Source organism: Centruroides vittatus, unplaced genomic scaffold, assembly GCF_030686945.1.
Source record: "Centruroides vittatus isolate TY-2023 unplaced genomic scaffold, ASM3068694v2 contig_1159, whole genome shotgun sequence".
NCBI classification, from domain to species: Eukaryota; Metazoa; Arthropoda; class Arachnida; order Scorpiones; family Buthidae; genus Centruroides; species Centruroides vittatus.
Window position 1 is genome coordinate 19,592 of NW_027120745.1, and position 13,801 is coordinate 33,392.

Genomic DNA, 13,801 nt, shown 5'->3' on the forward strand with positions numbered 1-13,801 from the left:
TACTTATTCTTAAACTAGAGGATTCGCACGACTTATTCTGCCCAAATTCTACAAAAAATGTACTTTTTATTCGTTTACCACAAAATTCGCTTATTCCTCCATTATGAACGTTTCTCGTCTACGGCCTTCCCGGATAAATTGTAGACGAGTAAACTAACGTAACTGCCTACACAGCGCACGAAATAAAAGAACAGTGATATCTCCACAAAACATACTTGTAGACCTTACAGGTATATTTTGGGGAGGATAATTATAATAATAACTAGTTTAAATTAAATGGATGTAAACTCGCGTCGCGCCATAACTAATAATGGCAGCTGTTCCCTTCCTCGAGTCTAATTCTTCTTATTTATTTAGTTTTAATTTGTATTTAAATATGCGAATATTTTATGCCGTAATCTCTGGAATGAAAGAAAAAAAACGGAATATATATTAGTGTAGTTTAACATTTAGTTTCGGCGCGACGCGTGAAGCAACGCGAACGATAAATCAATGTCGATTTTTTAAAAATCAAACCAGCAAAACTGAATTTGCATTTCGTTTGTGCAAAATTTATGGAATTTTTTTGTGTAAAAAATAAAAATTATATTATTTTAACTGTTTTTTGTGTATTGTACAACTGTTTGACTACATCGAATGCCGTTTTACGCACGCGACGCGACATGTCGCGTCGCGTCCACCTTTAAACGCTCTCCACTTTATTAGAAAACGAAGATAGAATACCTAAATCATTTCTTATAACGAATAATATACGTAGAAAGAAAATAAAACACCTATTCGAGCAGGTCAGACACACTAACGTCCCCTAAATTATCATGTAGATAAAGTAGCGTCACTGCATACGTAACACTATACCCTGTATGACATTCGCATATGCAAATACACAAGTATTTTGCACGATTAATGAAGATTACAGGGAATAGTTTATGCATTAAGGATGCTCAAAAATTAACTTTTATCATAATCATCGCCATCCACTCGTAACGATTTGAATTTAATTTATGAATCCAAACGGTTCACGTGATCAAATTGTAATTAGGCGATGCCCCGCGCAAACAGATGACAAATGAGAAAAGCGTCAAAATAGCATCTTGACACGCAGCTAAATCTTTTTATAAGCTTAAAAGCTACGTGATAAGTGTTAAATATTCATGAATATTTTTTAAAATATTTATTTAAAAACCTATATAAGCGCGGATCTATGAGGAAACAATGAGTAGATTCTACCATCCCGTGCCGATATATGTCATTTTTTAAAATATTATAAATGCATTTTTGTACGATTCGAAGTTTTTGTTGGAAGGTTTAATGATTTATCGGGTTTAATATCTAAAAAAGAGTCATTAAATTGACCTTTCTGGTCGAACTAACGACTCTAATTTATGCGTGAGACGTGCCTTTTTTAAACTTAAAACCGGACTTGTACATTTTCTATACCTTTATAAAAAGAGAGAAAACGTTAAAAGTTCGTTTTCTGTGGCTGCTCTTCTTAGTTCTAAGATCAACGCCCTTGATCTACATTCCGTTCTAGTCGAGTGCAATTAACTTTCCCTCTTTCTCTTCTTCCTTATTCGTGTCTGAATGTTAATTTTACATTCTTAATTCCCTTCCTATCTCTCCACCAACTTATGCTTTACACTGCGTGGCCACAAACTAACAAAACAAAAATCTGTTACCTTAGCAACAACCGAGTTAATAAAATTCCCTGAAGATAATTGCTGCCAATACTCTGTTATTATACCAGTAGAGTACAAAAGTCTCACTTTTAATCGAGATTTTGATAGAAAAAATTTAGAATTTTACATAATTTTCTCGTTATTCGACACTTTTTATCACTTTTGCATGTTACCACACTTTAGAAATCTCGTGAATATATTGTGGATTTCGATTATATAATAGTAAATATATATATATATTAGCATTTATAATTTGAAATTTCGTATATTTTAATTGAAAAATGATACTAAAAATGGTTATTTTTGGGTCAAGTCTTATAAACTTTAACGGTGGATATAGCAGTTTTTAAATTTAATCCTCGGGATGCGGAAGATTTCGTCTTACAGCATGGCTAAGAAAAGAATGTAAAATTTCGTCTTGATGCTTTTTTCACCTGAAAATAGATTTAATTTTTATAAAATATATAAAATTTTTATTTTACGGTAATATTTTTCTCAATTTTCTTAAATATTTTGAGTTTTTAGCCATTAAGGTCTTCTTCTAATTGTATTTTCCATTTTCTCATACAAAAGTTTCTCGTGCAACATTTATCTGTTGGTTTCTCGTGAATTGATTGAAGAACGCTTATTCACCAATCAACGAAAAGAATAGGTATAACGCTGACGTCATTCAATTCCTCCCTTTCTTTATCTGTTGTATATCCATAGAGAAATGTCACAGGTAAGTAGTGCAGAAATTTAACATTAGTTTTGATAGATAATTATTATCTCTTTCTCATATTATCTATCTAACTATTGAGATATATATTTAAAATTCAAAAATAATTTTAAATATTTCATTACAATAATTTCTGCGATGTAAAATAATTTAATAGCAATAATAAATAAAGATAAAAATTTTGCGCCTGTAAAGTCGGCAATCTTACTATATACATGTGCATTGCAGGGAAGACTGAATAAGTTAGAATATTGTTACATTTTCCTTAATTATAAAATTATATGTAAAATTTAGAAATATTTATTATCAATTTTCTTATTTTTTGTCTCTTTCGCTATTTGTCTTCGTTCACTGTTACGCATTTTACAGATTACGGAAGCTTGTGTTAATTTTTTAAACAATTTCCCTACTAAAGTTACGTATAAAAATAATAATAAAACCAAAAAATAATTAAATATTTATAATATAATCACCTATAATTTTGGTAAAATAAAATCTCCGTATGAAAATCAAGCATTTTAAGCGAAGTTTTGCAGCAAAAATTAAGATTTATCAGTTAAGAAATTTCCTTTTCAGCTGCAGAATTTCTTAAGAGTTTTTTGAACTATTTTCTATTTTAAAAGTAATTATATTCATAGAATTAATAAAATCATCGATTTATCGGCTTTTATTTATAGATAAATCTGATATAACTGCACTATGATAAGATACTTCGTCGTTTCAACACTGATACTAACTTGCAAAGCAGGTAGTTCCTTTAATTCAATCAATACAATTATTATAAAATCTAATATATAATTTCTTAATTTCACTAATAATTAATTTAATGCATGTAAAATAAATTAGAAAATTCGATTTTATTTTGAATATTTTGGATCAGTTTCAAAATTCTTTAGTCTTTGCTAAGCAATTCCGGGATTATTTCTGAGAATTGCAAAGTATTTATTGATGAGTTTTATAAGCGGAACACGATAACAATATATTTATTTTTCGTTTTATGTGCAAAAACGATGTGAAACAGAGTTAAAATGCGAATGGAGAAACGATCTAAATGCTAGATTAAGATGGATTCCACCTTCTGGTAAGTGTCTTAAACATGTAAACGAAGGTGCGGGATGTTAACAACGTTACTTTCATTAGATTCGGATGGAGATCTTATGGTGGAACCTTGTAAAAAGAGCATCAATTGCAAGCACACGGCATTTTTAAGGGCCGAATCACTTCCGCGTGGCACAGAACTGACCTTTTATTACATAATTAAAGGTGATCACAGAAATTTTCTTCAGTTAGAAACCGATAAAGTTCTATGGAAAGCTTCGGGAGATTGGAATAATCCCCAAACTGATTGGCAAGAAGGATCCGTCTTTGTTCCCCACGACGTCAATAGGGTAAGTGGATAAATGGTGAACAAATTTAATTATAATTTCTCTAATGTTTTATCTTTATTTTAGCTTTTTTTCTCTGGATATGTAGTCAGTAGTTCGGCTGATATTCGGTTGAAAGGTATAGGAATAGCGAACGGTAAGTTTATAATTGATTATTCTGTTAAAAACACAAGTAAAATTTATAAATTTCTTATTAAAAATATTTTAGTTTCTCCTCGTTGTAAAAATTATCAAAGAGGTAAGTCTAAAATCTTATATTTTACGCACAGAAGACTTTTAAAAACGAAGTATTAATGGTGCATTTTCTATTAGAAAAATCGAATTATTTCGTTTTAAATATTAAATTTAAATTGGCGTAAATTAACGAAGTTCTAGAGTTGACTTTTTTATCACGTATTTTAGTGTTTATATTAACTTCTAGAATGTGAAATGGTCCTACGACTATTCTTAATTCCTTAATAATAAAGAATTTTAAGATTTTTTCACCTTTAAAATTAATTTTAAATATATTTTCCTTTGTTTTGCTGTTAAGAAATTAGGATAACTTGTTTAAGAATCTTCTCTTACGAATCATATCCGACTCCATATTAAATAATCATGCTAATTTAAAATATAAATTTTACGTATAATTAATTAATGAATGCAAACGAATAACGCTTCGGAAAATTGATGCTAATTACACTAAAAGTGCAAAATTTAATTGGCAACTTACGGTTAATTAGTAGTTTTTAATAATGTTGATTTAAAAATATTTATCTAATTTTTAATTAAGTAGGAAAAATGTGCAAAAATGCAACCTTTGTTTCAATTTTGTGTATGTTGTTGTATGCGCAATGATGCGCATCTTCTATCTCTTTACGTGAATCGACTCGAATATGTATCCCTGCTATTTTAAGTTATTTCTAACGTTGTTAGTGGTTTAAAACTAAAAGTATTTGTCGTATAGATTAAGCATCGCGTCGCGCCTCGTCGACTATCCATTTAAATTCATAACGTCTGTCGCCATACATGCTATAGATAAATCTCGAGCGATACTATGGAGAAATACCGCAAAAAACGACTAAAATACGGGTATATTTTTAAATATAACAGTTATAAAATGTTACAATTTTTACGAGATATTCTTTATTTTAACTCCAATCAAGCAATCAAAGCAATCAAAATTTACTTTATAAACATATCACACCTCTTCCTGCAAGAACAAACTAGACACTGTATAAATTCATTAATTGCGTATCTTCGACGATAGATTATTTGATTATCATTAATAAAAACGTATTATAATTAACTTAATTCTTAATTTACTAACTTTAATATATTTATATTTGTGCAGCCACGACCGTGAAAAGCATTCAGATTCCAACAACTCCTAAATCTAGTAAGACGAATTTCAACCTTTATACTTGTTTTACACACGCTAAAGATCTAAAGATGCAAATTATTTTTTAAAATATTGTTCATTTTTAAACAATAAAAACAATAAAATCACTCCTGCAACGAGTTACTAACGATTCTTTAATCATCTGCAGCACGAAGCACTTCATCTTCAGCACAGGAGAATGAAATCGGTTAGTATCCATTTGTAATAATTAATTCTGACACCTACCAATTTTCAAACGGTATTCGCTTGTAATTTTCTTGTTCCTGTTTAGACGTCGATGGTTCACAAGAAGAAGAAGAAGAAGGTAATTTTCATTTGTCTACTAAACATCATTTGATGATACCCAATTTTAAAAAGGCTCATTTTTTTATTGTGACATCTAAAGAGATGGATCAAAAATTCTGAATTTTTGCTCCATCTCTTTAAAGATAGTTTTCCATGTGCCATATGGCACAAGGAAAACTATATTTATGATAATCGGGGTTGAATTTAGACTTCGTGCAGCCCTAAGGTATAAAATATGAAGCCTTCCTTCATCTGATAATACTTGCTCTAAAAGGGTGAGGCCCTAAGCTGTTTTTTCTAACTTATGGGTAAGTTTAGCCTTAATGGTAATTGAAAAATCCTAAAAATTATGGTTTAAAATGCTGTTTAAAGTTCGGTTAATACGAAGTATTTTTGCAGGTTTGTTCACCAAAATTTTCGTTTTATTAATTAATTTAGTATGAGTTAATTGTTCCTTCAGCTATTCTTAAATTATATTTTCAGAAGAGAAACTGGAAATCCAAAAAATTGAAGTTGGTGAGTATATTAATGTATCTATTGTCTTGTATCAGACGGTACGAGTTGAAACGAGGTGATTCTATGAGGAAAAGTAGTAATAAATTTTATTTTATTGTGCCTTTCTTTGATTTCGTTGTGGAGATCGGGGTTCGAATTCGGTTATTTCAAATATTTTTATGGGTAGTTGCTCCAGATATTCGTGGTTTTACGCCGTTGGATTGGTTTTATCTTATTATTATTAAAATCAATAATACGTATTCCCATGTATTTTAGATGGATGGAGGTGTACCTCGGGGCTCTATATTAGACCCCATATTGTTTAACAATTATATTAATGATTTGGTAGAAGTTTAAAAATTATTTCCTTGTTGTGTATTGTACATACATGATATGTTTGTTCGCAGTTGAACCTTCTCTGGGAACTTGTGTACGTAGAGTTAAATCTTGTTTTACGTTATTTGTCAACTACTTAAATCATCATAAATTGACATTTAATTATAATAAAACGTATTGTATTTTTTTACCAATCGTAATTCTAAATACAATACGCAAAATTTAAAATTGTAATTGAATAGGATTGGATTGATGGGATAAGGCAACGCAACACGTGGGCAGTCTGAAGTCTACCGAGAAGACTTTCTATAGTAAAGTGGCCCTATTCGGGTGTAGACACGTGAGGAAAATCCACGTGGCCAGCTTTTGGCCTTTTATAAAATATACATCCGTATTTCCATTTAATAAGATACATGTCAAATAATTTTCATCATTTTTGCCTTAGAAATATAAAAATTATAGCAATTTCTCAACACCTACTTACTTTCCACCCATACTGTAGTATTATTTTTTGTGTGTATGTAAAAGAATAAACAAATAAATGTAAGATTTCGTGTTTATTTTCTAAAAATTACAGAAAAGAAAATTCGGAAAATATTACATTTTCAAACTCATTCCTCATTGAATTATTCTTGTTAAGTTTGTAACATATATAGGGTGGTCCGAAAGTCACTTGCGAAGATCGAATTACTGATTACTGTCGTATTACCATTTGTCTGTATTAACGAATGTAACTGACTTTGGGTCACTCTGCATTATAAGATTATTTTGTGTAATATTAAACCTGTAATTTTTAACATTTTTCTGCTTATATTTATAGTTCCGGAATTAGTATACGGATTTATAAGAGGTTAGTTGAATAAATTTCTATGTTATTTATTGCGGCATCTGCACGAAAAATTCGATGAATTAGTTCATTAACATTAAGAGGAATTAATTAATGAAGCATCATAAATATGCCACGTAAAATGGCAGCAATAAAGTAATAAAATAAAGGGGATATTTAGAAAAGAGTAAAACAAGGAGGAAAATAGAGAAACATAAGAAAAGGGCATCTGCCCAAACAACGGGGAAAAGCGCACAAAAAGGTCATTTAAGAGTCATAAATAGAGGGACATAAGTAAAGTGTCGTGTAAAATAGGGCCGTCGAAGGAATTTCTGGCGAATTTTCACCAGCGTGTTATCCTATGGGGAAAAAGGGCAATTGACTGGGGTCCAAACCAATCTTTTCCGAGAAAATATTCCCCCAAAAAATTTCCCTGTAGAATAATGCCTGAAGTCAACGCTATACGTGGGGTCCCATAATTCAAATTCGCCCGGACACCACGAAGCTATAAAGAAAAGCGATTAAATCAAGGGTTGTACGTAAAAATCATATAAATTAATAAAGCTTCGTAAATCGAGTTACATTAATAATTAATTAATTGACTCTTCTTAATGTTAATTAATTTAAAAAAATTTAAATAGTTTTATTATTTTTAATACAAATTTATGAAAAATAAATTGAGATTATATTGTATTAAATTTCACTCAATTAATTTTTTTTAAATTTTTACATCGGTTGTAATAAGTTCTTTATAATTTAAAAAAAAATTTAATAATTAAAATAAAATTGAAAATTTATTTATTTTTTTTTTAAAAAAGAAGAAATGATGAAATATAATATCGTGTACTGTACATAAATTAATTTTGGATCTTAAATTGAGGTGTAATTCTTTAAAGTGGACTTTGAAGTACTAAATAATAAAATAACCTCGGAATAAAAAATATGACACTTCTTATAATTATAATAGAAAATGTAGGCCCTATATAAGTCGTTATATAGGGGTTTGTAAAGCAGCTGTCGTAATACGGGGGTCTAGTGAATGATAATCTGTAGGTGGTTTGTTTTGTTGGGTTACGACAACTCCACACGTCATCAATCTTCCAATGGATGATGTTTACTGGGAGTATTTTCTACGGGAAACTGGCCCATATTTAAGTAATCTGCACGTGGCAAAAAACCCGAAAAATTCCAGGATAGTGTTTAGGCGCGAATCCGTTCAGTGGTTTCATCCACTGGGCCATTGTGTAGGCCTGTTTACACGTGTTTACAACAAAGTAAATTAAATTAAGTGAAGTAAATTTTTTGATACGACTAGATAAAATGATAGCGTAATCGAGGAGGGGTCCAGAGAGCCCGGTTCCCTTTATCATTATAAATAAATTAAGAAAACAATCAAATAATTACAGGAAAAAACAATAAAATGCGATAAACATAATTATATACATGTATGTATGCGATATCTAAGTTTATCCACACTGCTAGTATCCACGTCTATAGTAGTACAGGGGTAAATATAAATTTGTACAGTACGTTTCCTTCTAATATTGGTTCTAGTTAGACTAATGCATTTTTAAAATTTTATTTCGAGTTTATATATCAATATTTAGAATTATAATTTAATTATTAGCTTTGATATAAACAATTAAAACAAATTAATAACAGGTTTGATTTAAAAAACAAAATAAAAAATTATATAATTTGATTTATAATGAAAGGAAGGGAAAAAACAATTTTCTACAAAAGATTAAAATTTTATAAGCATTTTGAATTGTAAAAATTTAGAATGTATAATCTTATTAAATATTATATTAAATTGTTTCATAAATTTTATTATTTTTATGCAATTTAAATTGAATTTTAAAAACGAAAATTATTTTTAAGAATAAAGAAAATTTCATTTAAGTTAATGTCAAATTTTTTTCGTTTTTTTTACAAAAATTCAAAAACAAAAAATATATTTTTCCTTTATTTTTGTTTTGCAAATTTACACTTATTGTCATATATAATTTATACGCAACATAATTTTATATTAATGTAATTGGCTCATTCAAAATTATAGATATTATAAATTTTACTTAATTTTCTAGATTAAATTATACAAAGTTTTCGTGAGAAAAATCTACGAAAATCAATTTATCTTTTAAAATTTTTATAGATATTTATTCTAGAAATTGTTATTATTATTTTTTAATTAATAACCTAGTAATTTTCACTCAAAAATCAATATTAAAAGTAAAAAATTTCGAGATGTTGAAGTGTTTTTTTTGGAAGAAAAACTATTGAATTGCTACAAATTGACCAACTTTTTGTTATAATTTTATAAGTCGAATTTACAGTGTATTTTTGTAACTCTCTTTTATAAAACTAGAAAATCGTGGACAGAAATCAAAATTCTCAAGACGAATACTTTATACGCTATTAACATAAATTAATAATTCAATTTATATCTAATTTTTTACATACTGTTTTTTAAATTTTACGTTTTAAAATTCGTCTAGAGATCAATTTAGTAATTACATAATAATTATTTAAATTGTATCACGTAAATTAATTATAATAATATTTTTCAGAGGTAGTTCCTGTTTTATGCAACGAAGGTAAATGCATTTTAATTGCTTTCCATATAAATTCTATGTTAGAAAGAGAAAAGACAGTTCAAGTTATGTTGCCAATAGGAATTTATTCATATTTTTTTAAATGTTTTTTCCCCCTTAGAAAGCCATTTATTTACCTAAATGCCATACATAAATTTAAATAAATAGACATTATTTATCTTGACCCTTGTACCTGTCCAATTTTTTAAACGTTAATAGTGTAATTCGAGATGTATTTTAAATATAAGTTTTTGTTTTTCAGTTTAGCAATTCCTAGAAGAAGCTTTTCTAAGATGGCCTTTGATGGAAGAAAATATAAAAATTAATCTAATCAAAAAATTTATTTATATTGGAGTTTAATGAAGTGTTAAAATGCTGCTGATGCTTAATTTTTTTTTAATTTTTTCGCTATAATTGAATGCATTTATGTCTAATTATATGCAAGCTGATTGGATTGATGTATTGAATTTATTTATTTATTTTTTTGTCTAATTTATTTCATTACTGGTAATAAATTTATTTGATGAGGTTGCGTATGATTAAATTTCATAAACTTCTCCACCCTTACAGTTAATTAGGAAGGTTTCTATTATTATTTTCTTGCTAAATTTAGAATATATGTTTTGCAATCAGTTAGGAATGAGTGGGGAGATTGGAATTTAAATGTAAAAAAATTAGTAATTTTTTTTTACTTGTTAGTATAATTAATCTATATATAACATACTATTCTAGTTTATTTTTATACATATAAGTTACAAATTAATATAAGATTTTTATACAGAAAAATGACTAAATTGCTACAAATGTTACACTTCTACAATTCTTCTTTACTCGAATTTTATCAAATTTCTTAAAAGTTTAACGATTTTCTGCCAAAATTTTAACTAAATTTAATTTTATTTTATTCTAAATCTTAATTTTTGCTGCTTTAATGAATTTTTTACTTGAATTCAATAGTTCGAGCGCAGAAATTATGCATATTTCTGAACAAAATTTAGTGTAGTCATCATTACTGTTAAGCTGCGCAGATTAAATCTCGTGTCATAATTATAGTAAATATTTACAAATTGTTTGCAATTTAATAATTTTAAATCGATCCTTATTGATTTTTTAATCGGTTTTGTACATTGTTAGCAATTATTTTTGTCAATTTATTAAGCTAGAGTTTGATACACAGAGAATTGTATCAAATTTTATGAGTTTTTAATGGGTTATGAACTTTTTTAAAATCAAATTAGTAATGATGCAAAGTTAAATAAATTTATGTCAGAGTTTATTAAGTTTTTAAATGCTTACAAAAGGCTACACACTTAGATACATGAAGCTATACAAGGCTTACATTTAGAAGCCTATAAATGCCTTACAAATGCTTCGTAAGACATTTAGACCAAAATCTAATGAATTATTTGCTAAATTTATCACAAATATAATAATTTTAATGCCAATTTACTAAATTTTGTACTATAATGCTAAAAATTTTTGCATCAAAACCAATTAGATGCCAGATTGTTATCCTTATAAAATTTATAGCAATCGAAATAAACATATTTTACAAATATATTTATTTAAAAAAAATTAAAAAAACAGAATATTAATTAGAGTTTCATTAAATTGCTGTATCTGTTTAATTCTAGTTGACACCTTCCGTGGCCTCCTTTTTTTTGGTTGCAAGTCACACTCAATTAGAGTAATCGTCTGATTGATCACGTGTCTGTCATTCTGTGTGGCCCATCCCTATCCAGATTGAATCTCGTTTCTCGTTTTTCTGCTATGTAATTGCTGTACTTCCTCGAAGCAGTGAACCATTCGTTTGAATAAAAAAGCCCGAAAATTTCTAATTAAATTCTCTTACGTTGCAAATGGCATTGATGACGTAGAAAGAGATATTTATGGACCGATAACGTCGATACGCGCTGACGACTTTATAAAGTTATTTTTTTTTCACTCGTTCTCCTTAATCTTTCATACGAAAATCAGTAGTGCTTACGTACTTCTTATGAAAACTTCTATTTAGAATCGTTAGTTGTGTCTTTATACTCTCGACAACATATTTGGCATCATCTATAAATAATATTCTCATTAATAATACAATAGCCTGGCATTGCGGATTCGTCCTTAGTAAAGAATCATTAATAATCACATCAAGATCAAAACTTGTTTGAAGAAAGAAGATAAATTTATTAAGAAGAACGGCTGAGTTATCGTCTCTTCTTTCTTTGATTTCATGTCTGTTTTGTAATTACTTTCTTGTCAAACTGTCAGTTATACTAGTAATGAAATAAATGCTCCAAATGACAAGTGTCCATTTCGTATTGATATGGTGAATGCAACTCCTGGTTAATCTTGTTGAATGTAATGTCATAAATTCTTTCCGCTTTCTATTCATATTTTTCTATATTTACACTGCTAACTTTTCTTATTTATCACGTCATTTTAGTAAAATTTCAAAATTCCGAGATAGGAACCACAAGAAGCACCTAGTTGGACTTCAAAAAGCCAATATTTTTTTGGTTGTAATGCTTTTATTTATTCAGATATTTATTAAAATTTACGAATTTAAATATTTAAAAGTTTTATTTATCAATAAACGTAAATTTATGGCACAAAAACATTCTAAAATGCATTATCATCTGTACAAATTTCTTTCTTGCTTAGCAGTTTCCTTTAACAAGTTACATGATTTTAGAGTAATTTTGATTTCAGAATAATAAGCGAATTTAAATTTGAAATGATCATACAAAAAACATTTTTATTGTAATTTTTTTACGTGAAAACAAAATGGCGGATATCGAAATGAACATAAAGTACTGCAATGCCATTCACAAGACTGGAAGAAATCAATTACAACGTTTAGAAATAATTAGAAAACTGTAAGAAAATTATATTTTATACATTAATGTATGAGAAATTTATGCGTTATTACCAAAATTTTAAATGTTTCTTGCTTACTGTACTGTAAACATTGCATTAAAATTAACGTGGCGCGTAATAGTAAGAAAATATTTATTTTGTAACGATACCGCCGAAATTTTACACATGTTTAATTAGTGGGGTGTTTCAGTTTATCTTTCATTTACAAAAAAAAAAAAAATATTCTAGAAATAAAAACCGCATCTCTATGTCATGCGCTTGCAAAACATGTACTTCGTGTAAAGTACTTGATGCACGTTTTGTAAGAACATTGATGAAAAAATTATTTCTTAATAAAAAATAATTGAAATTTTATTGTGTGCAGTTTTTATGAATGCTTACCGATAATTTTTATTTTTTTAATCAAAAGTTGTAAGTAATCTGATTGACTTCTTTCATATCACTGAGCATAGAGGCTACTTTTTTGAATATTAACTTATATATATGGTCTGCATGAATGGCTATAGCAATTTATTTAATCGTCTGTAAACAAAGATAATTAAATATTTATCATTGTGAAATTCAAAAATTATAATTAAATTGCATCAATTTCTTTTTACTTTTAAAATTCGATTATGCAAAGATACAGTAGATCACCGATTTTACAACCTGACTAGTTCCTGGGAAGCCATTGTTAAGTAAGATGTAAATCGAACACACTACATTATAAATTAATGTTCTTATACAACACAATAAGATCTTACCGCGTAAATCTAGATCCGAAACCAGTCCTGACACCTTAATTTATCACGTGCGGGTCCTGGCATCTTCTTTTATCCCTCAGTTATGCCGGTCGACTCCATTGAGGGTCGAGCCTATTTATAATGGATCTATACAGTCGGGCTGGTATCTCGTATTAATTAATTAATCGATGTCATGCATGAAAATAAACTTTAAAATATGTAATACCACAGTGAAATGTCAAAACTAAAGTTATGATATTTAAATATAGCAATAATACAAGTATAATGGCTAATTTATAACCGTCGAAAATCGGGAGAGTATCTTTCTTTGTCATAACATATGTAATAGTTTCTTATAGAACGATAATGATGTAAGTGTAGGCAATTGTCAATAAATGCTAAAAGTAGACTACGAGAAATGCTTATTTATTAAGAATAATAGTTGACATAAACGAAGACATTATTGATTCCTTATTTACTTCTATATTCTAGCTGAATTTATAGCTGTATAA

General features: G+C 28.2%; 1 protein-coding gene and 1 long non-coding RNA gene across 2 annotated transcripts; both read left to right on the forward strand.

Moving 5' to 3' along the window:
- Positions 1-2,371: 2,371 nt before the first annotated feature.
- LOC136980016 (uncharacterized) lies at positions 2,372-5,565 on the forward strand. The gene is made up of 9 exons (XM_067276066.1): positions 2,372-2,397; positions 3,072-3,142; positions 3,416-3,475; positions 3,535-3,782; positions 3,846-3,915; positions 3,988-4,017; positions 5,113-5,157; positions 5,309-5,347; positions 5,432-5,565. Exons 2-9 carry the CDS (start codon positions 3,094-3,096, stop codon positions 5,563-5,565), a joined length of 675 nt encoding a protein of 224 aa, XP_067132167.1. The 5' UTR covers positions 2,372-2,397; positions 3,072-3,093.
- A 361-nt stretch (positions 5,566-5,926) lies between these two features.
- On the forward strand, positions 5,927-10,135 carry LOC136979881 (uncharacterized). The gene is made up of 4 exons (XR_010881458.1): positions 5,927-5,961; positions 7,097-7,126; positions 9,673-9,699; positions 9,959-10,135. It is a non-coding gene; the product is annotated as an uncharacterized lncRNA (long non-coding RNA).
- The last annotated feature ends 3,666 nt before the right edge of the window (positions 10,136-13,801 follow it).

Bases quoted from the DNA above. Each gene is read 5' to 3' on its own strand.
- LOC136980016 (XM_067276066.1), top strand. From the start codon at position 3,094: ATGATAAGATACTTCGTCGTTTCAACACTGATACTAACTTGCAAAGCA. The intron at 3,783-3,845 runs GTAAGTGGATAA...TCTTTATTTTAG, and splicing joins TTCCCCACGACGTCAATAGG to CTTTTTTTCTCTGGATATGT. The intron at 4,018-5,112 runs GTAAGTCTAAAA...ATATTTGTGCAG, and splicing joins TTGTAAAAATTATCAAAGAG to CCACGACCGTGAAAAGCATT.